Genomic DNA, 23,178 nt, shown 5'->3' with positions numbered 1-23,178 from the left:
GACATCCACGCCGACCCTTCCCTCTCCGAAAGGCTTCCTGTCACTCCATGCTTCACGGTCAGCCAGGTAGAAACCTCTTGCTTTCCTCTGGGGCTTTACCTACGTCCCGTGTGTCTTCCCATGAACCGTACTTCCACCCTCTTTGTCCTTCCCAGGCCAGCTCAGCTGTCATGCCATCAGGAGGCTTCTCAATCTCCCACCCTCCTTTTCTTCCCTTCTCCAGGTACATGTGTCCATGCATCTGGCAGATGCGGTCACCCATGTCACGGCTCTTGTCCCTGTCAGGCTCCTAGAAAGCTGCAGTGAGAGCCCCTCCCACAGGGTAACCCGAGTGGGTTCAGGAATGCTTGTCAAATGAGGGGCCTCTGAGAGGTTGATAGAGGGCCTGATGTGCTCTGCAACCTCCAGAGTCCCCAAACCTTCAGCAACTCCAGCACAGGGGAACACCCCGAGCCCCCGTGTCCTCTTGATCAGCCAGCATTCTCTAAATTATAGGCACCTGGTGGGCCTCCAACAGGCAGAGTGGCTTTCATGCCCACCTTTCTGGTGTGGTGGTGAGATTTATGGGTGAGAAGGTGGGTGGGCATCAGGGAAGAGCAGCTTCCTCCCTCCTCGGGGGCAGGTGGGAATGATGGTAATAGCAGTTACCAAGTATTGAGCACCACCTGTATGCACAACCACTAAGCTAGGGACTTGGCTCTGATCTGCACAGGCTGCAGGGCAGTGAGACTTAGGGATCCTTCAGTTTTTCAGCACCATGCCCAACACGTAGTAGGTGTTCAATAAATACTTTTTGAATGAATAAATGAATTAGAGCAGAGGAGGTTTTTCTGGAGAGGTTTGTTGTGGCTAGACTGAAGGACGGGAAGTGCCATACTAAGAAGTGACTTGAGCCGTGGGGACTCAAGGACAGGTTTGTTCAGGGAGGGACATCTGCGCAACACGTGTTGCACTCACCCCATTATTTGCCCTTTCCGGTGTGGCTGAGCTGCCAGGTAATGAGGCACTGGGCTGCACAATGCTCTTCCTTGTGTCTGAGCAAGGCAGGGCCGGCCTGGCAGCCAGCTGGCCACCAGCCTCCTCCCTGTGATTTGTGCACAGTGGCAGGTCGGAGTGGGCAGCCAGGCAGAGCTAGGGCTTGCCCGCTTCCCCGGGTCGCCGCCTGAGCTTGCCCGCTCCATCCTAGGGGCCGCGGCCTTGTCTCGAGTTCAGTCCCAGAGCTCTCCCTGTCAGCATATTCCAGAAGGCTTAAAGGTAGTTAGTTGGCCCCTCTCTTCCTGAGACTTGCTGACCCAGTTGATGGTTCCTATTCCAGGGAGGGGAGAGTACCTGAGTACTCCTGACCCTCAATATCTCTGCCTCCACCACCCCCACTCCAGCTCCACGGCTCCCAGGCTCGATCGTCCACCTTGGGCTTCTTCCATCTAAAGGCAGCCGGCCCTGCAACCGGGTGGTTTTGCTGCCTCTGCCCCCAGCGACCACTTTCCCAGGGAGGGTGAGCTCACTGTTTCATGTTGGGAAATGCAGTTTAGGTGTCAGTCCCTGGGACCTGTCCTGAGCAGTTACCTCGAGTTCCAAGGGGAGGGCCGTGCCTCAGCGGTTTAGTCCCCTGCATGTGCACTGGGTGAGCGCCCGGCCTGGACACAGTGGAGAATGCAGAACAGCACATCGTGGAGAAACTGGGGTGCAGGGCAGTGGACACAAGGCATTCCACTGCACAGCAAAACGATCAGGGCTACAGGGGCCATTGATCAGTTGATTCTGGGAGCGGGAGCTGGGTGGGCCCCGTGGGAAAGTGAGAGTAGATTTTAGCCTGGCCCTGAAAAGTGGCTGGGGGAAGACCGAGAAGTACTCTGGCAGGGGGCACAGCTTTGCTGAAATCATGGAAGGTGGCAAGTGCAGGTGGGGTCTAGTGGGAAAGCTGTGGGGCTGGAGCTCAGAGTGGGAGCAGGTGAGAGAGGCTGTGGGTGATCTGGCAGGTGGCATTCAAGTGTCTCCAAACACTTGACCCAGGGGTCAGCCATATAGTTCTATTATGTGGCAATGAGTCTGAGGGGCCCCTGGTTGCCCTCTGTCATTGCAGGGACCCAGGGAAAACCCAGGGCCTGGCACAGGGTGGGAATTAACAGGAATTTGACTTCTAGGCTGGGCTGGGTTGTCCCAGGAAAGCCCGTGCTTGGCCAGGCTGGAAATGAGCCCCTGCTGTTCTGGCTCTGGCATCTGCTTCCTTGGGCTGGCCTTCAAAGAACCTGTCACCATGATTTCTGAGGGGAGCCAACAGATGGGCAAGATGGAAATGCCTGTCCCGCAGAGACAGATCCCTTCTTACGCTCCCCGAGGAAGGTGGAGGCCGGGGAGCTCTGACCCCTCTCACCGGCCCCAGGAGGCAGAGAGGGTGGGGATTTCCAGTTCCCATGTTGCAGTTGGAGGGGTGAGTTACTTGCAGTCACCCCCAAGTCGGGGAGCTCCAGAGCAGGGCTGGGCCTCCCCACCACCAGCTCAGCACATTAGTTATCACTTAGTGCAGTCCCTCAGTAATTAGAGGGCATAGGCCAGTTCAGAGGTGAGGTTTGCAGTTAAATGGCAGCTGAAGACATGGGTGGTTTCTGACTTCACTAAGACTTATAAAGCTCCTACTGTGTGATGGGTGCTGTGCGGAGCTCTTCTTCGCTTTCTTCTTTTGACAGCCCTTGTTGGTAGATGCTTTTGTTATCCCCAGCGAGGAGCCCAGGGCACGGGAGTTTAAGGAATGTTCACAACGGTCCAACACGAGACAGGCTTCTGTTCCCCGGTGGCCCCTCCCCCGGACCCGCTCTGAACTTGATGCCGCGCACCCCTCGTCTGCTTTGGCAGTCCTAGCATGCTGTGTGATTGGAACTGACTGCCACTCCTGCTAATGACCTCCTCCATACTCAGAAACTCAGGAGAAAATTGAAGAAGAGAAAGGAGATAGGTAGAGAATGAGGTTGTTTCCACTAAGGCCCAAATCGCTGTTCATAAAAAGCATGTTTGAAAGCCAGCTCCAGCTGGCTAGACTTGGGCAGTTGGCAGGCTTCCGTCGTAACTCCTTCTCTTCCGCTGTGCTTTGTGCTGGCCCCGCCTGCACCCGCACTGTGGTGGACAGCCGGGGTCACACTCCTCCTGATCACTTGGCTTCTGAGAAACTGTGGTGGCTTTAACTGGGCATTCCAGGCCCCTCACAGGGTGGTCCTTTCTCCTTTTCCATCTGTGTGGAGAGCACCCTTCCCTAAACTCACCAGCCTTGGACCCCTCTGCATTCCCGAAGCTGGCGTGCCCATCCTCCCGGCAAATGCAGGTCGAGCTCTGATCTTGACCCTTCGAAATTATGTAGTCTCTCCCTTCTGTCCCCTACCTGTGGGCCATGCCCTGGACCTGGCTGTGACTTCCTGGCCCGCCTCGGTGTAGCTGTGTGTGTCATGACTGTGCCCCACCCCCCACGCAGAGCTCCCTGCTGGGCGGTAGATTAGCCCATGGGTGTGCATGGCTGAGGAAGAGGCGGTTTAAGTGTAACCTTTATGGACAAAGGGGAAACAAAGGCTCCTGATGAATGAAAAGGGCTTTCTAGGTATGGGTGTGAAGGGACTGTTTCCAATTGTGTAGAAAAAGAACAAAGGGCCTGGTAGTGACTGCACTTGAACCCTTATCCCTGGTTGGGAGTCACCAAGCTGTGGATTTTTAGCTTGGGGAAGAGCGGACGTGAGTGAGGGTAAATGACCTAAGACCTCATCTGTCCCAAGTCTCACCAGGTACTAGCAGGTCCTCAGGGAGTTAAATTGCCTCTAAACATCCCTGGGGCAGGCGTCAAGTCAACTCTGTCACCTTTCCCCAGAATGGCTGCATTCCTGTCCCACCCTCCTCACTCCTCTTCTTGCTGAGTACGTGCTGTCTCTGCTTCCAGTGTTGACACATTCTCTGTTCAGAGTGAATCCCCAAAGCAGAGCCCTCAAAATCCACCCCTGAATTTCACTTCTACATGTCCTTGCCGTACACCCGCCACACAAGCCCTCCAACCCCGTAGCCTAGTCTCTTCCCTGCCCCCTCCCTCCCTTCCATACCCTCCTCCAGATGCCTTACTGCCGGTCCTCCCACCTCAAGTGCAGTTGCTCCCCCCTGGGCCCAGGGGAGATGCGCTGCCGCCTCCAGGAGGGCTGCCCGCCTGCCCACTGTCACTGGTGTGCAGCGTGATGGCCTCATCTCCTTGAGCAGAGTGGCCGGAGCCCATGGGCCGTTCCTGTCTCCTCTGTGCGTCCCCTCCTCCACCTCACACAGCACAGGTGCTAAAGTCTGTCTGAGGAGGCCACCCGGCTTCAGTGGTAAGAGCTGTGAGGGTGGTTTGCCCGTTTCTGAGGACAAATGACAAGTCTTGTCCTCTGTGAATAATCACACTTCAAGAATCAGGCTGCTATCAACCCTCTAGAATGTGGCCTTAGAACCTGAACCAAGAATTCTGGCTCAAAATAGAACCGTGGCCCAGGGATTTGTGGAGAGCAGGGCCCCGGCTGCCAGACTCCTGTCAAGAGTCCCCTGGCAGAATTCCTCCTCCTCTCCCGTCTTTCTTCAGCCGAGAGCCACCCTGGAGAGGGCTTGCCTGTCAGATCCAAGTCACTGGGCGAAGCCCTCGCCAAGGCCTGCGGTTGATGGCAGGCCCCGGGCCAGGGGTGCCTTGGACTTTGGAGACAGCCGAGCTTCCCTGGGACGTTTCTTACATGAGAGCTGTTTCTGGACAACTGGCTTGTGCGGTGAAGGTAAAGAAGTTGTTCCGAAAGCCAGGCGGGCATCTGTAGGAAGCAGGGGGACCTGTGGCTGTGCGACCTCTGCTCTTTAGGTATGGGTGGGAAGGGGCAGAGGGCTGTAAAGCCAGAGTACTCGAGCCAAGAATCACGGAATCCGCTTACTCACAGAGTCCCAGGCTGCAAAATGGGACGGCGACGTCGGCCCCAGGGCCACGCCCCCTGGGCCACACCCCCTCTTAGGGTCTACAGTAGCGCAGAGTCCTGTGCTGTAACCAACAAGCCTTGCCCTCGGCTTCCTCGTGGGCTCAGTCAAAGCACACTTTTTTGTAAGCCCATTTTGCCAGATATCTAATGATTTAGATACAATATAAAATTAGAATAGAGTTTAGTTTTTTGTTAAGACCAGCTACTCAGTTGGGGGCTGCTGTTGGAGGCGGCAAGGCCTGCCGGCAGCATTTCTCAGAGCGCGGTATCGCGAGAGTGCTTTTCACCGTCCCGACCACACACGAGCCGCGTTTATTCGAGGGAACAGAGTGCTCCCTGGCCAGCGCCTCCCTGTGCCGACGCGCCCTCTTGCCAGCTTGGCCCGATAAGCTTCGGGAGTTCAGAAACACTTCTTCGCAGCTGACACTCTGTCTCGGGAGCGTCCGTCGCCTCACTTCCTCTGGCCCCTCTCCAGCCTGCTCCCTGCGCCTGTCTGTTCTGGTCTGACGCGCCCTCCCGGGCGCTTCCTCTGCCTTTTCCCACTCTTGCCACCTCCTGGTGGGCAGCCCCAGCTTCTCCTTGTCCCCAGGCAGACCTGCTGTGTTCATTTGCTGTGTGATCGAGGGCAAGCTGCTTAACCTGTCTGAGCCAATTTCCTCACTTGCAAACTTCATTTTTCACTCCCTAAGCACCTTATTGGTGCCAGGCCTGGCGTTAGGCACGGGTACCGGAAAGATCAGTGGACCGAGTTCCTGCTCTGGAGCCCGCAGTTTAGGAGGTCTTCATAAACATGGCATGACAACTTTGTGGCTGTCTGGGAAGAGCGGGTGACCCTGACTTGGAAGGGTTCCATAAACCGTGGAGTACAGCGCACGTGCAGAGTGTTGGTTCCGGGTGCTCCTGGGGCCATTGCGTTTGTGACAGAACGAAGCCTGCCTTGTGGCGCTCCACAGTCTGGAGGTCCCTTCGAGCCCGGTGCTGTGTGCCCGCCTGTGACTGCTGAGCTCTGGTGTACATGGCATGCATGGGCACACGTGGGGGGGATGGGGGAGGGCAGGAGCTGGACAGCAAACCCAGACTCTAAAGTAAGGGAGTGAGAAAATTCTAGAAGCCAAATGTGGTTTGACCTGATTTAAAAAAAAAAAAAACAAAACTCTTACACAACTTGTCTGGAGTTAGCAAAACTGCCTTTAGTCAGTGGGAATACAGCCAGATTTTTAAAAAAGTCTTGTTAGAATATGACAGGATGTAAAATGTCACTTAGCCCCTTGCAGCTATTTGGGAGCCGGCGTCTATCCCCCTGACTAGCCTGGGAACCCGTGCCAGACTGCAGCAGTGCCGTGTTCTCTGGGTCCCGCAGCCCGGCGTGGGGCCTGGGCCAGAGCAGCCCGGCGAGGCCGAGTGGAGGCGCAGACTTGGCAGTGGGGCTCAGAGGAGGGAGAGCCTCCTGCTAGCTGGACGGGGGTCTCAGAGAACAGTCTGTGGGGGCCGCGCCAGTGAGGATGATAATACTCTGGAGTCCCTACTGTCACCAGGCACTGAGTCAGGCTCTGTTAGTATCCCCACTTGACAGAGGAAGGCACTGAGACCCAGAGAGGTTGAGCAAGGTTCCCAAGGAGACACAGTCAGAATTCAAACTCAGAAGCTCATGAGCTCATGTTGCCGAGTGCCGTGCCCTGCAGACTAAGTAGAACTTGCAAGTGCACACGGGGTGGCAAAGACTGGGCTGGGGTGGAGGCTGTGGGCTGCTGACCCCTGCATGTGTGTGTGTGTGGGGGGGAGGGAGGGGATGGCATGGGGAACAGCCCTTTCTAGCAGGGAGGTGGGACAGGAGGTCCCTGAAGGACATGGGGTCTCTTACCAGGCAAGGGTCCTGTGATATGAGCTGGCCCTTTCTCAGTGCAGCAGGCCCTCAGCACCTTATCCTAGGAGCTGGCAGGACCCTTGTCTATGGAAAGAGAGGGCTCTCCCAGGGGTGGTACATAGGCTTGGTTTTGCCCCAGCCCCCCTGTGTGTGGCCCCACACCAGCCCCTTACTCTTGCTGGGTCTGCCTCACCATCTCTGCAGGGAGGATTTGCTTCAGCAGAGTCACTTTAAAGCCCTTTGAGTATAATATTAAGAGCTAGAATCTGGGACAGAGCAGCTGAGTTTAAATCCTGACTTTGTAACTCACTGCCTCCCTGACCTTGGGCAAGTTACCCAGCCGTCATGTGCCGCAGTTTCCTCGTCTGTGGAAGGGGGACAATGTAAGAGTCTACTCCTTAGGGTCATTGGGAGCATTAAGAGACCTGCACACAGGCCCTGGTAGCTGCTGTCGTTGTTTATTGTGTTATTATTCTGCTCGTCCCATCCTTGCTCTCAAGCCCCCGACTGTCTCTGTGGCTCAGTGGAGAGGAGGGTGAGTCCAGAGCCCAGAGGCTCTCTGGCCACACACAGAACTCCTGCCAGGCCAGCGATGCCTGGATCTGCCCCATTGCTCTGTAGATGTTGAGATCATTGCTGCCAGTGGCCATCCAGGCTCAGCCAAGCTCTTGCAACATTCCCCAGGGCTCTGGTGGTTCCTTGTGTTCAAGTCCTGCATGGGCAGAGCTCCGAGCAGGCAGCACGTTTTGGCAGGTCCTTAGTGGTGTCATTGGTAAAGAGTTTCCTGTGGCTGCGCTTGTTAGGGCTGAGGGAAGCACAGTTTTTACAGTCCTTTTGTTCCTCCCAGATGCTAATAAACTCTTTCAAATTTGCTTAAAATGCTGTTTCTCAAAAGAAAGGCAGCAGATGTTTTGGGTCCCGTGTTAGTTTGAGGTCACTGAGGTTTGGTCTGGGGAGAGCGCCAGCTCCCGCATGTTAGAGTAGCTGGAGAGAATGTGGTTGGCATTTATTTCTCTAGGGTCCTCACCTTTCCAGAATAATGGAGCAGGAGCTAGAAGGCGCCTATATCCCACACTCTGGGATGAGCGTGTGGGCGCATCTGTGTCTGCTGTGGTGCAGAGTAAAGTCCATGGGCTGGGATTCCTTACCTCTTGCTTCGTCATGTGACCTTGAGCTAGTCACTTCCCTGGGCTGGGTTTGTGCAACCTTGTGGATTATTGCAAGAGAATAGTGGGATTACACGTGCTTTTTTCTGGTAGAGACCAGTGATTCACAGTTTTGGCTGCACAGCGCAGTCACCTGGGAGAGCCTTTAGAAATCACTAATCCCAGGCCCCACTGGGACCACTTAAATTGGAATCTTGGGTGGAGCGCAGGCCTTGGTGCTTTGTGAAAGCTCCCCAGGCGATTCCATTGTGCAGCCTATTGTGAACCACAGGACGAGACCAGGCTGGGCAAACCAGAGCCTTTGGGCCAAATCCAGCTGCTGCCTATTTTTGTAAATAAAGTTTTATTGGCACACAGCCATACCCATTCATGGAGTTGTGTGTGTATGGCAGCTTTCACATTGTCATACAGTGGCAGTTGAGTTCAGTGGTTGCCACAGAGACTTTATGGCCTGAAAACAAAAATTCACTATTTGGCTCTTTACAGAATACATTTGCTGATCTCCCTCATCAGACTCTCTCCTCCTTTAGCCCAGACATTGAGCTATATCTGTCCTTCTGTCCTCAGGACCTAGCCCATCATGGGCATTGCTGAACTCCAGAATTTAAGTGTTTGGGGTTTGATTCTTCTATGCTTCTCCCACAGCACCCAACCTATCAGATGCTGTTAAGGAAAGAGGGCCAATCTTAGCTTAGGCTGACACACACACACACACACACACACACACACACACACACACACCCTCTGCCCTCCGGTGGCCTGGATACCACCCTGGAGCCATCTGGAGATGCTGAGCTCACACTTACCTTCTTCTGTCTCTTCTTCACCCTCTCTGAGGGCAGGCATGGCTAGCCCCCCACCTTCACATGCTTTTGAGCCAGTCGTGCTACAGAGCAGCACCCTTTGTGCCCTAAAGCCAGGAAGGCTTGGGGCTTCTTGTGGGAGTGGGAGAGAGGGACATACCTTTACAAGGCGGGACTGACTCCCTCAACACTGGCGCCCCACCCTCAGGCCCATGCTTTGGGGTACTGTAAAGATCCCAGGAGGAGCATCGGGTTTCTAATGGCAAAGAGTCTTAGTCTGGGCCCTTGTGCTGGCCAAGTGTTCAACCAAGTTCAAACATCCCTGTGGCAGGGAACTCACTACCTCCCAAACCGTCCTGCTCTATTTTGAACAGCTCTGTCTGATCAAACATTCTTTCTAAAGTTCAGTTGCAATCTTTTCATAACCTCGCCAATTAGTCCTCCTGTCTCTCTTACCCAGCCCGTCTGCATCCTGTTGCAGGGATTAACCACCTACCCTGCACCACACACACCCCTGAATCTTCTCTAGAACATACAAACTCCTTGATCTCTTTAATTAAGCTTTGAGACATGGAGTCCAGGCTCCTTATCATCCCAGTGGCAGCTCTTAATTAAAGTGCAGGGCCCAGAGCGGAACGTGATTCCCCACTGACCCTCAGATTTGTACAGATTGGAGCGAGACAGGCTCCTTCCTGGCGGGACAAGTCCTAAGGTCATGCCATTGTCAACACAGCCAGTGGGCAGGTAGGCTTTTGGGAAACTACCTTAGACCATGGGAGCACAGCATCATTTTAATGAAGGTCCCAGGCAGCTGAGACCCCTGAGTCCCTCTATACCTGTGGCAAGTTATGGCATTGTTTCTCCCACCTGTGGCTGGCTCTGTGGCGGATCATTGGTCTTCCCAAATGTCTGTGTCCCTTCCTGCCTTGTCCCCAGGGGGAGAGGCACACATCTAGTCCCCTCACCTGGCAGAGAAGTGCGGTAGTGAGACAGCTTCATGGGCCCTGGGTGTATGACATCGCTGGGCCAGGAACGAGGTTAATGTTTTTAATGACGAAGGGTGAGCCCCATTATTACCCCGGCTCATTAATCAATGGCAGAACCCGTTTTACCTGTTATGTGCCCTCGGTGTGGGGAGTTCATGAATGGGAATCTAATTTTCTCTTTAAAACCCAAGCCACCTCTCCCCTTCTTAAACCCAGGAAGCAGTTCTGGGGAGGGTGTCAGTGTATTACAGCAGATTTTTCCAAGGTGGAAAAGGCCATGGGCAACCTTTGAGTAGGCCTCCCTGCCTTCCGCTCCCTGCCTTCCTGTCGGGCTTGGGCCGCAGGGAGGGTGCGGGGGGGCTGGACAGCGGGCCCAAGCCAGTCTGTAGGGCCGGGATGCCACTTAGGGGGCCCAGGACGGGTGGGGGAGCTTAGGATGCTCTGTCTAGACCTGTTGCCCACAGATCACAGCAGGGGCGTGGCAGAAATTCGGGGAGAGGGGAAGGGCAGCGGGGCCGCTGAGGTGGACCCAGTCCCGGCCTTCCCAAAATGCTGGTCAGCTGGGGCAGTGCTTTCAAGGTCTCCAGGGAGTGCATCCTGCTGGAGTCTGTGGGTTGAAAGGACCTCCCTTGCCCCAGGCAGGTGGCCCAAATCACCTGTTACCCCCAAGAAATGAACATGATGGGGCACCCATAGAGGTGAGGAGGCGCCCCCTTGCATCCACCTCAGGGGAACACTGGTTTGAGTTATTCCCGGCCCCTCTCAGGCATCACCAGCACCTCTGGGCTGGAAGGTCTGGAGGGGTTTCAGGCTGGCCCTCTGACCCTGGGGCCTCCTTCTCCGCCGACAGAACATGTCCAGTTCTCTGGTCCACACTGTACATTTGTTTTGTTTTGTTTTGTTTTGAATGCAGCTGAGCTTACCCTAACAAGGTGAAAAATGAACCAATACTACCATAAAATTCCTTCCCACTTTACAATGACAAAAATGAGACTGACTTTACAGCCAACTTTGAAAATAATAATAGCTAAATGCATGCTGGGCAGTGTCCAAGTATTAACTCCTGTTAATGAAGCAAGGGTCAAGGTTCAGGTTCATCTTTCAGCTCTCATTCCCCTGCTGTGCTGAGTGATGTTGCCATGTGTGAAGGTTCAGGGATGTAGGGAGGGGGCCCCCGAGCCTCTCCGCTGCCTCCTGGCTGCTGTGAACCTTGCCTTTAATGGAAGGACACAGCCTGTGTGCTGTACTGTGCCGTCTCTTGTGCTGCATTGCGGGGAGTAGGGGGAGGTGGGATCGCCCAGGCAGGAAGGACGAGGCAGGACGGGATGAAGGGAGGTAACTGCTGAAAGGCGAGCGCAGGGAAAGGCTGCGGGCGGAAGTGGTTGCTTCCCCAGGTGTGGCCTGGGCAGGTTGCATGCAGGTGTGTTCCAGTCAGAGGGCGGCTGTCACGGGAAAAGGAAGGGAGACTTCCAACACCCAGCTGGCTTAGGGAGTGTCAGGGGTGGCCCTGGCCTGGGGTTGGCACATCTGAGCCAAATTGGCAGAGCTGCGGCTTCCTCCTTTCAAACCTCCCTTTAGATTGAGATTTCCTCCTGCTGTCAGGAAGAGACTCGGGTATTGAAATCCTGCAACAGGCCGCAGGTGGCATGGAGGAGCCCAAGTTTTGGAGTGAGGTGGGTCAGGGTCAAAACCTGCACCTCCTCGTGTGCTTCGAGGCTTTGGGGGAGCTACTAAACCTCTCTGAGCTTTGATTTTTCTCCTCTGAAAATGATGCCATTAGGAAGATGAAGGAACTAAGACGATGTATGCACAAGCACACAGTCTAGCGCCCGGCACGCAGTAAGCACTTTCTCCAGCCTCTGCACCTCTGGCTAGCTTTAGTCCTCTAGCACGCTCGGGCTCCTGGAGGGTCTGGCCTAAGGATCTCAGATCCTGGCACCAGAAGACCATCGTCTTGCAGAGTCAGTCCCTGTGAGTCACTCATGGCTTCAGGGCTGGGCAGAGAAGTGCATGAAGAGAGGAAGCTGGTGGTGCGTTAGTGATGCCTGGTGACAGCTGCGTTATCGGCGAGGGGCGGGCCTCCCCGATCCCTTGATTACCACAGCAGCAGTGGATCAAAGTCTGCTTTTTTGAGATGGGTAAGTCTGGCACTTAGTTCAAGATACCTTGGCCTCCCTTTAAAGATAGAATGTTTCTGGTGGTGGGTGATTTATGATCTTCTATTTGGAAGGGAATTTTACAATGTGCATTAATAAATTAGGGCCATTTCATGCCTGATTCATGAGGCTTGCTGTCAGGAGCTGTGTTGGTGTTCCACAGAGACAGACCCTCAGCAGTGGTGGGGAATGTGCCCTGAGAGTGGGCGGGGGGGGGGAACCCCGGGAGGAGAGAGGGGCAGGAGGAGCCGGCGCCCTTCCACGGCGGACGCACACCGGACCGTTGAACTGCCCATGTGGTCCAGTGCTTCGAAAGCACGGTGATCTCCGGTGGAATTAGAAAAATGAAAAGCTAGGGAGGTTTTATGAAACTGCATCCATTCACTTTAAAAGAACAGTGCTTTGGAGTGTGGCTTATTGAACAGTGCCCCGCTGGAGAGGGAAAGGGAACAGCGTTTGGGCCTCAAGCTCCACGGGAACTTCTGGGTGTGTGCTGTGTCGTTCCACACTCCTTGCAGTCCTCCATCTATGCACACAAACACATTTCTTTGCGTGTGTGGTATATTTTAGAAAAATAGAAGTCTGTAGGTACTGTTTTGAAACCTAACTTTTGTTCAGGGGCTGATGTGCAAACAATAATTTTATTTTTTTAAATTAGCAAAGATACCATAAGCTCCTTCATTGGCTTCCTACTGGGTGTCCTTGGGTAATTCCCCTGACCAGCCTGTCCATCGTTGCGATTCAGGGCAGTGGGTGACGGGACCTCAGATGTGCCCTCAGTCTTCTGCTCGGCATCCGACAGTGGGGTGATGACTGCTGTGCTCCCCCAGGCTCACCTGCCCCCCCCAAGGACTGGAAGCCCCATGAGGGCGGAGGAGCAGGCCTGCCTTGGTTCGCCACCGGATCTCCGCTCAGGGCTCACTGCCTGGCACTTCATAAGTGTGGGGTTTACATGATTAACAAGCCATCCACACCATTACAGACAGGTGCAACATTGCAAAGCTCTGTCCCCAGTCACTCTCCTGTACATCAGCAGGTGCTGAGTACCTAGGAGAAAAAGTGCTTTGGGGCTCGGGGGCAGTTTCTTCTCCCGGAGGACTACCCACGAGAGAGAGCTCTTCTGGCTCGGTGTCTGGAGGGTTTGAGGAGACGGCGCTCTTTTAGGAAGTGAGTCACCATTCAGCACTGAGCACCCTCGGTCAAGCCGAACGTGACTGGGAACCGTCAGATACGGTGGCGGTGAGTGTGGCCGAGGCTGACTGTCCTCGGTGCAAAGGCATATTCCATGTAGGAAATGCACATGAGTCATCCTGGTGGGCCCCATTCAGAGAGAAATGACCCTTCAGTTAGGGCCAGTCCTGTGCCACTGCCGCTGAGGAAACGAGGGTGCTGGCCCAGACCGCGTGGGCTGCACCAGGCCCGAGCGCCTTCCCCCACTAATCTCAGCTCTGAGCACGAAGCAAATGGCGGGAGCGCCCCCCTTGCTCCGTCACTCCTGCTCAGTCCTGGGCCCCTCGTGGGGCACAGATGCCTGGTTGTTAAAGGCTCCACAGCTCTCGGGGAGGGCCCTGGGCTTCTAGGCTCTGCCAGTTTTCTTTCACATACCTTTCCTGTGAGTACACTGCCGGAGTTGCCCGTAATGCTCAGAGACTCCTGTTACCGTGAGAAAGCCCTACAGGCCTTCCCCGTCCCTTCCCGGGGAGGAGCAGCGGCGGGGCCGGAAAGATGGCTTGAATACAGCTGTCTAAACCCATTTTGGAAGCAGGCCGGCTATAAATACATAGCTCACCAAAAGACTTAGATTCTCCTGCAGTTGGTATTTGGTGGGAATCTGGTTTTGTCTCCCTGCTAATTCTATCCGGGCGACCTCTACCAGACCCCTCCCCTGCCCAGTCCTCAGTTTCCCCCTCTGTAAGACTGGGGGGAGTTCGCCAGGCTGGATCACGCATTGAGATGATTGCACCTGACATTTCTTGAGCATTTGCTGGGTGCCTGGCCCGGTTCTGGGTACATCACATGTATGAGCTCACGTCGTCCTCATTCCATTGTCGGTTTGCAGACGAGGAGGCCAGGCCACAGATCAGCAAATGACTTCCAGAGCCATCCTGTGTCCCTGCTCCTGATGATGCTTCTCTAACCCTTCCAGCCCTGAGTGCCCTGCCAGGGAAAGAAGGAAATCCTGACCACACCCTTCTTGACTGTGGGGCTGGTGTGAGAGCATTTTCTAGGTGGAGGACTTGTCCCCCCTTGAGCAGGAAGCTTAGGAGGAAAGGGCCATGGAAAGGTGGGAGAGGTCGATGGAGTTTGCAGGAGGGTTGGGCAGCACTGAGCCAGAACTCAGGGAGGACAAACGGAGGCTCAGGAGGTGACTCACGTGGACCAGGCCTGGGCTGGGGCTGCCTTCCATAGGAAGCTGTCTGCAAGGGTGGGTGGTGGTCCTTGGAAGAGGTGCTAGGGAGCGTTTCCCAGGGTGGGCGACTACAGTGGGTACACCCTGAAGATTTTAGGAGTGACTTGAAGAGGAAAATTAGACAGCCATACAGGTACTGCAGACACAGTGTAGACCTGGGAGTTAGGGAACACCCAGTTACTTGTTCTTCACCCTCCCCCCGGGCCTCCTGCTCCTCAGTGGATTCACACTTTCCAGACGATAGATGGATAGTGGTGCACGTTGAGATCTCCTTGGCGTGAATTGCCCACGTGAAAGTTTGAACTGTGCCAGTCCCGACCATCTCCCGGGGCCCTTTCAGCTCTGGCCTCACCTGTAATCACTCTGCAGACCCTGGGGCGCTTCTGTCCTGGGGAAGGATGCGCTGAACTCTCTGCAGGCCCTAGCTGAACGCAGGTGAGAAATCCTAGGATTGAGCTATTTGGGGTTCAAAATAGAAGCTTGAGAGATGCTGAAAAGCTAGTCCCTACTACTTAGTAGTGAGGTTTCAGGGTAAACACAGGGCCAGGCTCCACCCCAGCGGCCTCCCACCCACGACCCATAGTAGTCTCCAGAGTTAGACTGAAGGAGAGTGCGGGGTGAGTGAGTGAGGCGGGGATGGGGGGGAGCAGGGGGAGGGCCTGAGGAGAGCTGACAGAGGCTATAATTTGAAATGCATTTTTCCTAACAAGTTGCAGCCTGTAGGTGTGGAGGCAGGCAGCTGTGGCCATGGGGCGGGGGGAGGACTGGAAAGACCTGTGGAGACCACTTGAAACACCCCTTGTCTCCTGACACATGCGGCGGGTCCCTGGCTGGTCTGTGAAGAAGCCTTTACAACAGAGTGCCCGAGGTCCGCACAAAGAAGAGGCCGGCGGCGGCCAGAGGAGGGCCGCTTGAACAGTCACGACTGTCCCCAGTGACAGAATGGTGATGTCGTGAGCTCCCCGCCGGAGGAGGTTTGAGGGCAGAGCACTTGACCTCCACGCATGAAAGGGGGACTCGGAACTTGGAGGTGATTCTGCGTGGGCGAGCCAGACCCCGGAGGAAAGGAACCAACCAGTCCTCAGTTGCCGTGGGAAACTGCCCTCCCCACCATGTGATTTCCAGGAATTGCCACTGAATGTGTGAATGTGGCTAATTAATCTTCCCCAGATTAACTTCCTTACCATGTCAGAAATGATTTATTGGCACACCTGCAAGGGGGTTGGTGTGTGATGGTCAAAGCCCGGGACAGAGACAGGCAAGGCTGAGGGCGGAGGGTGCAGTACTTGCTTAAATCTCCGCACGGGGTGTCCCCAAACATGGTTACAGCCAGTCCTGTGGACCCCTCAGAGCCCTGGACACAGGCCCTAGACCAGGAGCACTGCGCTGCTGCCCAGCACACAGGTGGAGTGGCCCTGAGGGTCTCAAGAGGTTCTCTCTACCCCTTAGCCAGTTGCCCTGACTAGGATGCACCTAAAACATAATGGGGGAAACGGTCATTCATAAACACTCTTGTTTCTGCGGTGGATAAATATGACTGCTGTTGTCCTGCCCGACGGCGGCCAGTTCTCTGTGTGACCGCCGGGGCCCTGACTGCGGCTTCTTCTCAGTCCTCTGTCCTGTCTGCCCTGCTAGGTTTTCAGTGGGCAGAGAGAGACCCCTATACTTAGCTCGACCCCCAGCACCTGGGAGATGCCACCAGAGCCATTTCTTTATGAACTACTCCTTGGTATTTGCTCCTCACACCATTCGTGGGAAGCTGAGACAGCAGACAGTTGTGCCCGTTTTCACAGACGAATTGCTGAGGCTCAAAGAGATGGAGCAGGTTGCCCGGAGCGACCCAGCGAGTCTGCAGTGCCACCTGCCTTTCTGTATATTTGCCACAAACATCGCCTGTCTCGGCCACGCTGGGGATTCTGCAACCCCCCACCCAGGCACTCACTGAAACCAGGGTGCTGCTCCAGGGGCACTGAACCTGTGCTGGGAAAACACAGAGCACAGGTGGCTGGTAGGAGTAGGCTGACCTGCACCCAAAGCCGGTGCCTACCTTAGAGCCTTTGCTGGGACACCTGAATGGCAGGAGCTCCAGTTCCCAGGGAGTGTCTCTTTATTGGCTGTCAGATGTCCTCCGTGACTCCTGAGCTTATGTCTGTAGAGTTGCCGGACAGACCCCTGGTCATTGGGAACCCTTCCAGACCCCCCAATCCCTGTTTTCATTAATGTCATATCTTGGCTGGCGTGGCAACAGGGTCTCCGCTGTGGGGCCATCAGGCCTGCCAGGGCCTGTGCCACCTGGTCCCAAAGGAGAACCAGGACTCCAGCCTGCCCAGCCCCTAGATGGGGGGCAGAGGCATGGAGCCTTCTGGCTGTGGCCGCCACCTCCTGCCCTGCACACCATTTGTTCTCTTTCAAGGAGCCCTCCTGATCCCTGGAGGGAGGGAGAGGGCCAGGTTGGCTCTGCTCAGGAGGGCTGTGGCTGCTGGGTTTCAAGTTGGCAAGCCAAGACATAGCGAACTGACTGTCCTTCCCACAGTCGTAGTTCCCCCCACCGCAGCCTAATGGCGGGCCGGTCACACATCTTCCTGTGTTTTCAGCCAGGTGAATAATGTGTGTTGAATTACAACAGAGTCAGCACCCGCCGCCTCACTAAGGCAAGGAGTGCATCTGGTCTTAACTGTGCTTTTAAGGTGGCTCGAATATGTGGGGGCTTGGCCTCAACCTGGGGCTCCTGACCTCCCTGAGATGTGCCCAATGCTTTGCAGGCATATGTAAAGGTGATGGAGGGAACCATACCTTCATCAGTCATCAGATTCACAAAGAGATCTGTGCCCCTCACCCCCACAAACTGTTCAGAAAACGAATGCACAGTCTTAATGGCATTGTTCCTATGCAGTTTGCTTTGGAGTAGAGCAGACAGAAGTCATTGGCCTGGAAAGGACCCAGGACCTCCTGCAGTGCCACCTCCTCACTTTCCAGAGAGGAGAGCAGCACAGAGTGGGGGTGCCTTGGCTTGCCTCATCCAGCAGAGGCCAAGCCGGGGCAGCCCCAAGCTGCCAGTTCCCACGGGCAGCAGAGCACATGGAGGTGACCGTGTGGTTCGGAGGAGCTGTCCTTGGGAGAGTGGGGACAGCTCAGGTCACCCACTCCTGGAAGGTGGTGGCTGCTCTGCCTTTCTGGTCCCCCCCACAATCCCTTTATCATGTTTGAGTGATTTTAGCAGGGATGCCTTGTGCATTTCAGCAGTACCTCCCCTACATTCCCACCAGCCCTTCCTGGAGTGGGGGATCTTCCCAAAGGGTTTGCTGAGAGCCACGTGGAGCTAGCCGGACAGGGTCTACCAGGGCTGTCCAACCTGCGGCCCGGGATGGCTGTGAATGTGGCCTCACACAAGATCAGATATTTACTTAAAACATCATGAGACTTTTTTGTGATTACGTGTTGCAGTGTATTTAATGTGTGGCCCAAGACAACTCTTCCAGTGTGGCCCAGAGACGCCAAAAGGTTGGACACCCTGGATGCCTTAGAACAGAGAGCCTTGCGTGTCTGCAGGGCCAGGCTCCCCTGGCTGGGTAGGGCAAGGCCTGCCTGCCTGGGCCCCCCACCCCCACCCCCATCCCCCACAGCCCTGTTGCTCAACCTGGGGCCAGCCCTCAGGATTGCACAGAGGATGCCATTACCTCTACGTCTTAGATTCTGGAGGTGGACCAAGGCGTGTTGGGTCATCTCTTACTCCAGTCGACTCCCAGGGAAAAAAGCCAAAGAGAACTGCATTCAATACCCACTTCTTGTTTCACTTTAATGGACGGGGCTGAGAAAAATCTGGGAAAAGTGAACATCCAGAGTAATGCCTGGAAGCTTTGCTTTCCGTTGGTGGGGAAGGGCTCTCTAGCTTGCATTTCCCAAACTTTCCCGATAAGAATCACCTGGGTTGCTTATTAAACACACATCATTGGAACTAGGTATCTGTGTTTTTACCAAGCGTCCAAGCCATTCCTGTATTTGGTCACGTTTGGGAAACGGTTTATCTACTGTACCAAAAATAGCCTGTGAAGAGGGGTGCTTCTTTAAAAGTTTAGTTTCGCGTATAACACATGAATAAGTCTTTCTTGTTTGAAAATGTGTTAACATTACAGGCAAGTCTCCTTTGATTTCCTGTGACCAGCCCCGCCCCCTCCCCCCAGAGGAGGTGTCAGTGTGAGGTGCATGTCTCCCCAGATGTTTTCTTTACATTAGAGATACAGGGTTCTGTTTTTCCTAAAGAAGTGTCAGGCTGTAACTATCATTCCACAGCCTGCTTTCCTTTTATTCCAAACTATGCCATGGAGAACTATGTTTGTGCATCATGAGTGACTGCTTTTTATGTTGTTGTTGTTGTTGTTTTACTTGCTGCATAATATTCCGATACATGGAATTAGCGTGACCGAGCAATTCCCCTGTGGGTGGATGTAGCAGGTGCTGGCAATTTCTCATCAGTATTTGCTCCAGTATTTGCTTTGCCCATGCTGCCATATGTACGTTTGGGAATAAATACTGAGAAGCAGAGTTGCTGGGTGAATCCATGTACATTTCAGGATTTTAGTAGGTTCTGCCAAAAGTTATCTTTCAAAGTGTCTCTACCAGTTTACCTTTCCTCCAAGAACATGCATGGGGAGAGAACCCAGCTCTCCCCCAGGTGCAGCTGTCCCTCACAAAAGCCTATGGATGTGTGACCAAGGGACAACACCCACCTTCCTCTAACAGGACAGGAAGACTACCTTCTATCATGAAGCCATATCTTCAGGGTAAAAGCACCCTGGCCCCAGACTGATTGAAGGCAGACCAGAAAGGAGGCTGTGGAGCTGAGTCCCAGAGCCCTGTCAGGGAGGTGGCGTGGGCAGGGTCGAACCCTCGGACCCTCTGGGCTGCCGTGGGCTGCATATAAACAAAGGGATGATGGAGCAGGTCTCTCAAGGAGCCTCCGTTTCGTTGCTCTCTGAGCCTGTAAGTCCTTTAAGGGTCCTGAGTTGATCTGGAGTTTCTAGTTTCATTGGAAAGCAAGAAAAGGCTTGGCTGGTGTTCAGCCATAACCTCTGTCTTTCTGCTGCTGCTCAGCTCCATAGTGAGGTGGCGAGACCAGGAGCCTGGGCTCCCTTCTCGGCGCTGCACCTGCCCCGTGGGACCACGAGGCCACGTGAAGGGCCGATGCCGGGTCAGGCCTTCCAGTCCAAGATCAAAATCAAGTAGAGCCTCTCACGTGCCCAGGTGGCCTGCTCTACAGAGAAGTCGTCTCCGCTTGGCTCCCTTCTACTTGAATTGTTCAATTCGATCTGAGGGACTTGTCTGCTAACTGGGGCAAAAGCAGCCCCAACAGAACCCCAAGCCCCCATGTGGGGAAATGTATTCTCTTTCTTTTTTAAGTGAGAAAATCAGCAGCCTTCACTCAAGCCCCTTACGGGGCTGTCCTGACTTAGAGTGAGCCCTGGGCAGCTTGGACAGTGATACGCTGCCCGGGGCCTGTGGCTGGGACCTGTGGCCCAGCACATGCCCCTCTGGCTAACTGCCCACTCAACTCTCTCCTAACACCTGGTTAAATTTTTACTCCCCAAAACCAGGACATGATTTTGCAAAAGGTCAGACAGCTCGGTGAGTGTTTGCAGAGTTTCAGGTTGCTCAAGCCTCCAAGTCCCTCCCCACCACCCACCTCACTTTGAAGTTTGAAAGCAAATTGATTAAATATATATTTTAGAAACCTTCTGATTTGCTTCTTAGACTAACAGAATCCTAAACTTTTTTTTTAAACGGAAGGATTTTCAACTGTCAGCAGGTATAACTGGAACCATATGTCAGCAGAGACCAGGGGCTTTTCCTGGTCTTAGGGTTTGTAAATTCTTATTGAAACGGAAGTGAGCAGGCAGGCAGCTGGGGGCCCGTGACAGCCCAAGCTCAGATCTCATTTTAATTAGAAAGTACAGATAGTGCCTGCCGAACCAAAGGCCTCCCAGAGCTTCTGTCCCAGGGCGAACAAAGATTTGGTTTATATCCTGCAAGCCTCCGTGTTTGCAAATTACAGAGCACTTCCGTGCAGCCGAGCTCCCTCCCGTCTTCTTCCTCCCCTGCCAGTCCCCCCAAATGGTTCTGTTTTCTTTAGGGAATTTTTGCTCCCTTCCTCACTGCAGCATAGAGGGGGGATGTTCATGTTGAAAACAGACAGTAAGGAGGTCTGGGGCAGGGGACCTAAGACGAGACGTCAGCCATCCATCCCTTTCTGCGCGTGGACCTCTGGTCTCGTGAACTCAGACACCAGACCCCACGCCAGATCCGCATCTGAGCTCTTCTGTTTGACAGCGGTTCATGTGTACAGTTTTCTCCCCGCTGTGTTCTGCAAGTGGTAGAATAGAAATATCAAGTCAAAGACATTGCCTGGCCCAGCTCTCCCCCACCCCCACCTGTCTCTCCCTTGCCTGGTGTCATTTGAGCTCAGTGAGTCTCAGGAAAGGCCGTGGTTACAATGTCAGCATCTGGAAGGGCCCCTGCTGGGACTCAGAGCCCGACCCACGACCCAAGCTGCAGAGGCAGTGGGCAGGCCTGCAGGCCCATGGGGGCAGGCAGCGGGGTGCACGTGCTCAGGTGGGGGCGCTGAGGCCTTGGGTCTTTCACCGATACGCTCCACCGGCCGCTGTGTGCTCTGCCTCCCTTGAGGCCGCTGCACACACCCGGGATAGGCTGCTGCTCGCTGTCCCTCCTTGGGCATCACATTCTGGCAGGCAGCGGGGGGTCACTAGTTCGCCCTGCCAGGGCTGCTGCCACAAGCTGCCATTCATGGGACAGACAAAGGGGGATTTTCCCTTCCCCTGGGTTTACAGGCCCCTCAAATGCCTTACATTCCAGGAGCTGGGGGAGAGAGGAGGCTCCTGTGGTTTCTAATTAAACCCACAATTTAAATAACAATTCATGCAACCCCAAGGGTGGAGAGAGACGCCAACCTACCCCCTCCCAAGAGGGAGGGGCAGGTGGGCAGCCCTGGTGGGAGGCTGAGGACTTGCCCTTTGCCAGATGTGTGACCAAAGGGACAGATAATGACAGAAATCACTGTGAGTTTGCAGTGCGGCCAGAATGTGTTGAAAGGGAACGAGTTTGGTGGGCTCCTGTCCTTTCCCCTCTGATAAGTGTGCCCCTCATGAAGGTTGGGAAGTGAGAAAGGGGAGAGAAAGTCGTCCTCATCTTTGCACTTAATCTCCAACTGAGAGTCTTCGCCCTTCTCCAGGGAAAACGTGGGGCTCGGTTTCTGAAGTGTTCAAAGCCCAGATGCTCACGTTTTCATGGGACTCACCCCTCTGCTCCCTCACTGTCTACCCCCAGGTGACTCTCTGTCCATCTGATGTGACACTTTGCTCTTTTCTGGAACACAGACAAGTGAGGAGGCCAGGAAGGGCCCTGGAGCAGAATATCGGGCCAAGGGTCTTGGTCGAGGCCCTTCCTCCGCTAGAGCCCAGCTTCCCCGTCTGTTACAGGAAGGTCTTCCGGTGTGTTGCTCCCTGGGCCCTGTCTGGTCCTGGTACTCCGTCCGGCCATCCCTGAGCTGCTTTTGTGTTTTTATCAGGCCTCTCTGGGGCCACAGTCTCCTTCGCAGTGCGTTGATCTCACCAAATTGTTTTCTGATTACCCAAGGCGTGATTGTGTTCCAGATTTGGGGAAAATGGAACGCTCAACATAATTATCTCTAGACAAGCTCTTCTTGCCTCAGCCAGCACCAGGAGCTTGTCAGCATTTCCAGCGTTCTGCAATCTCCTTTCCAACTTTCCTCCATTTCCATTCCATTACATTGAGCAACTTGCATTCCCAAAGACACCCTCCAGGTTTTTGCCTCTGTGCCTCTCTACCCAGGCACCCTTTGGTTCTCACCGCACTGTGCCCAGAGCAGGCCACGCTGCACGCACAGGCTCAGAGGTCCCCCTCTTGCGATGGAGCACTGCCAATGGTGGGCGTCGGAGGGGAGTCCCTTGGTTATCCCTGCAAGAATTGGAGCTTCCTGAGGGCGGGCACCAGTTCTGGCTCCGGCCTGCCCCTCCACCTCCTTGCTGGTGTGGCGCAGGCTCAGTTTATGTGTGTTGGAGCAAAGCCTGGCTGTGAAGCCGAAAGCCAAAGGTGGACTCACCCTTCCATCTTCCTCCCTGCAGGTGATTATTGCTGATGACTACTCAGATCCCTTTGATGCCAAGAATGATCTCAAGAGCAAAGCAGGAAAGGGGGAGAGCGCTGGCTACATGGAGCCCTACGAGGCCCAGAGGATCATGACAGGTAAGCCAAGCAGTTGGCACAAGGACTCGCAACTCAACAGGGAGGTAGGGAGCCCACTCCCGGACACACAGGGGTGGTCCCCGGCCCGTCTCGGCAGGGGAAGGTTTGTGCTTCCAAGGAGGCCGAGCCGTGTTGAACGCTCACCACAGTTTACCATTTCACGTTTCACTTACACCAGGAAGAACCGGGCAGGGTGCAGTGGAAGTCCGGACACCAGGGTACCGAGGACAGTTAACCAAGACAGGGACAGAGACATCACTGGGGAGAAGAGAGGGAAAGGTCTGTCGGGAAGTTCTGACCGAAGACAGATACAGCATTTGAGACAGAAAACTTCACTTGGAGCTTCCAAGCAGGCGGGGTCACCTTCTGTCATTACCTAGTGGACGGTGGTGAACTAGGTCATTGCGGGCAAAATCACCTCCGTCCACAGATGAGGAAATCTTTGTTTGGGGCTGGAGGTAGCCTAAAGAGCCCTTGTTGTCTACCTGTGGCTATTTTCACATTGGCCTTTAATGACAAAACCTTGTCAGAGCAGTTGTGGTGTCCTAAAAGCATGTG

At 54.6% G+C, this 23,178-nt stretch overlaps 1 protein-coding gene across 1 annotated transcript in view; it reads left to right on the top strand.

Annotated features, from left to right (window-relative positions):
• SHB (SH2 domain containing adaptor protein B) overlaps positions 1 to 23,178 on the top strand; it is a 124,958-nt gene that overhangs the window by 20,673 nt on the left and 81,107 nt on the right. Inside the window, exon 2 of the mRNA XM_045840945.1 lies at positions 22,500 to 22,620. Coding sequence (XP_045696901.1) covers positions 22,500 to 22,620 — 121 coding nt within the window. The remainder of the gene's footprint in view (positions 1 to 22,499; positions 22,621 to 23,178) is intronic.

Source organism: Phyllostomus hastatus, unplaced genomic scaffold (genome assembly GCF_019186645.2).
Source record: "Phyllostomus hastatus isolate PE091 unplaced genomic scaffold, TTU_PhHast_1.1 phas_contig_34, whole genome shotgun sequence".
In the NCBI taxonomy this organism is placed as follows: domain Eukaryota; kingdom Metazoa; phylum Chordata; class Mammalia; order Chiroptera; family Phyllostomidae; genus Phyllostomus; species Phyllostomus hastatus.
This window is presented reverse-complemented; position numbering and strand designations above follow the sequence as displayed.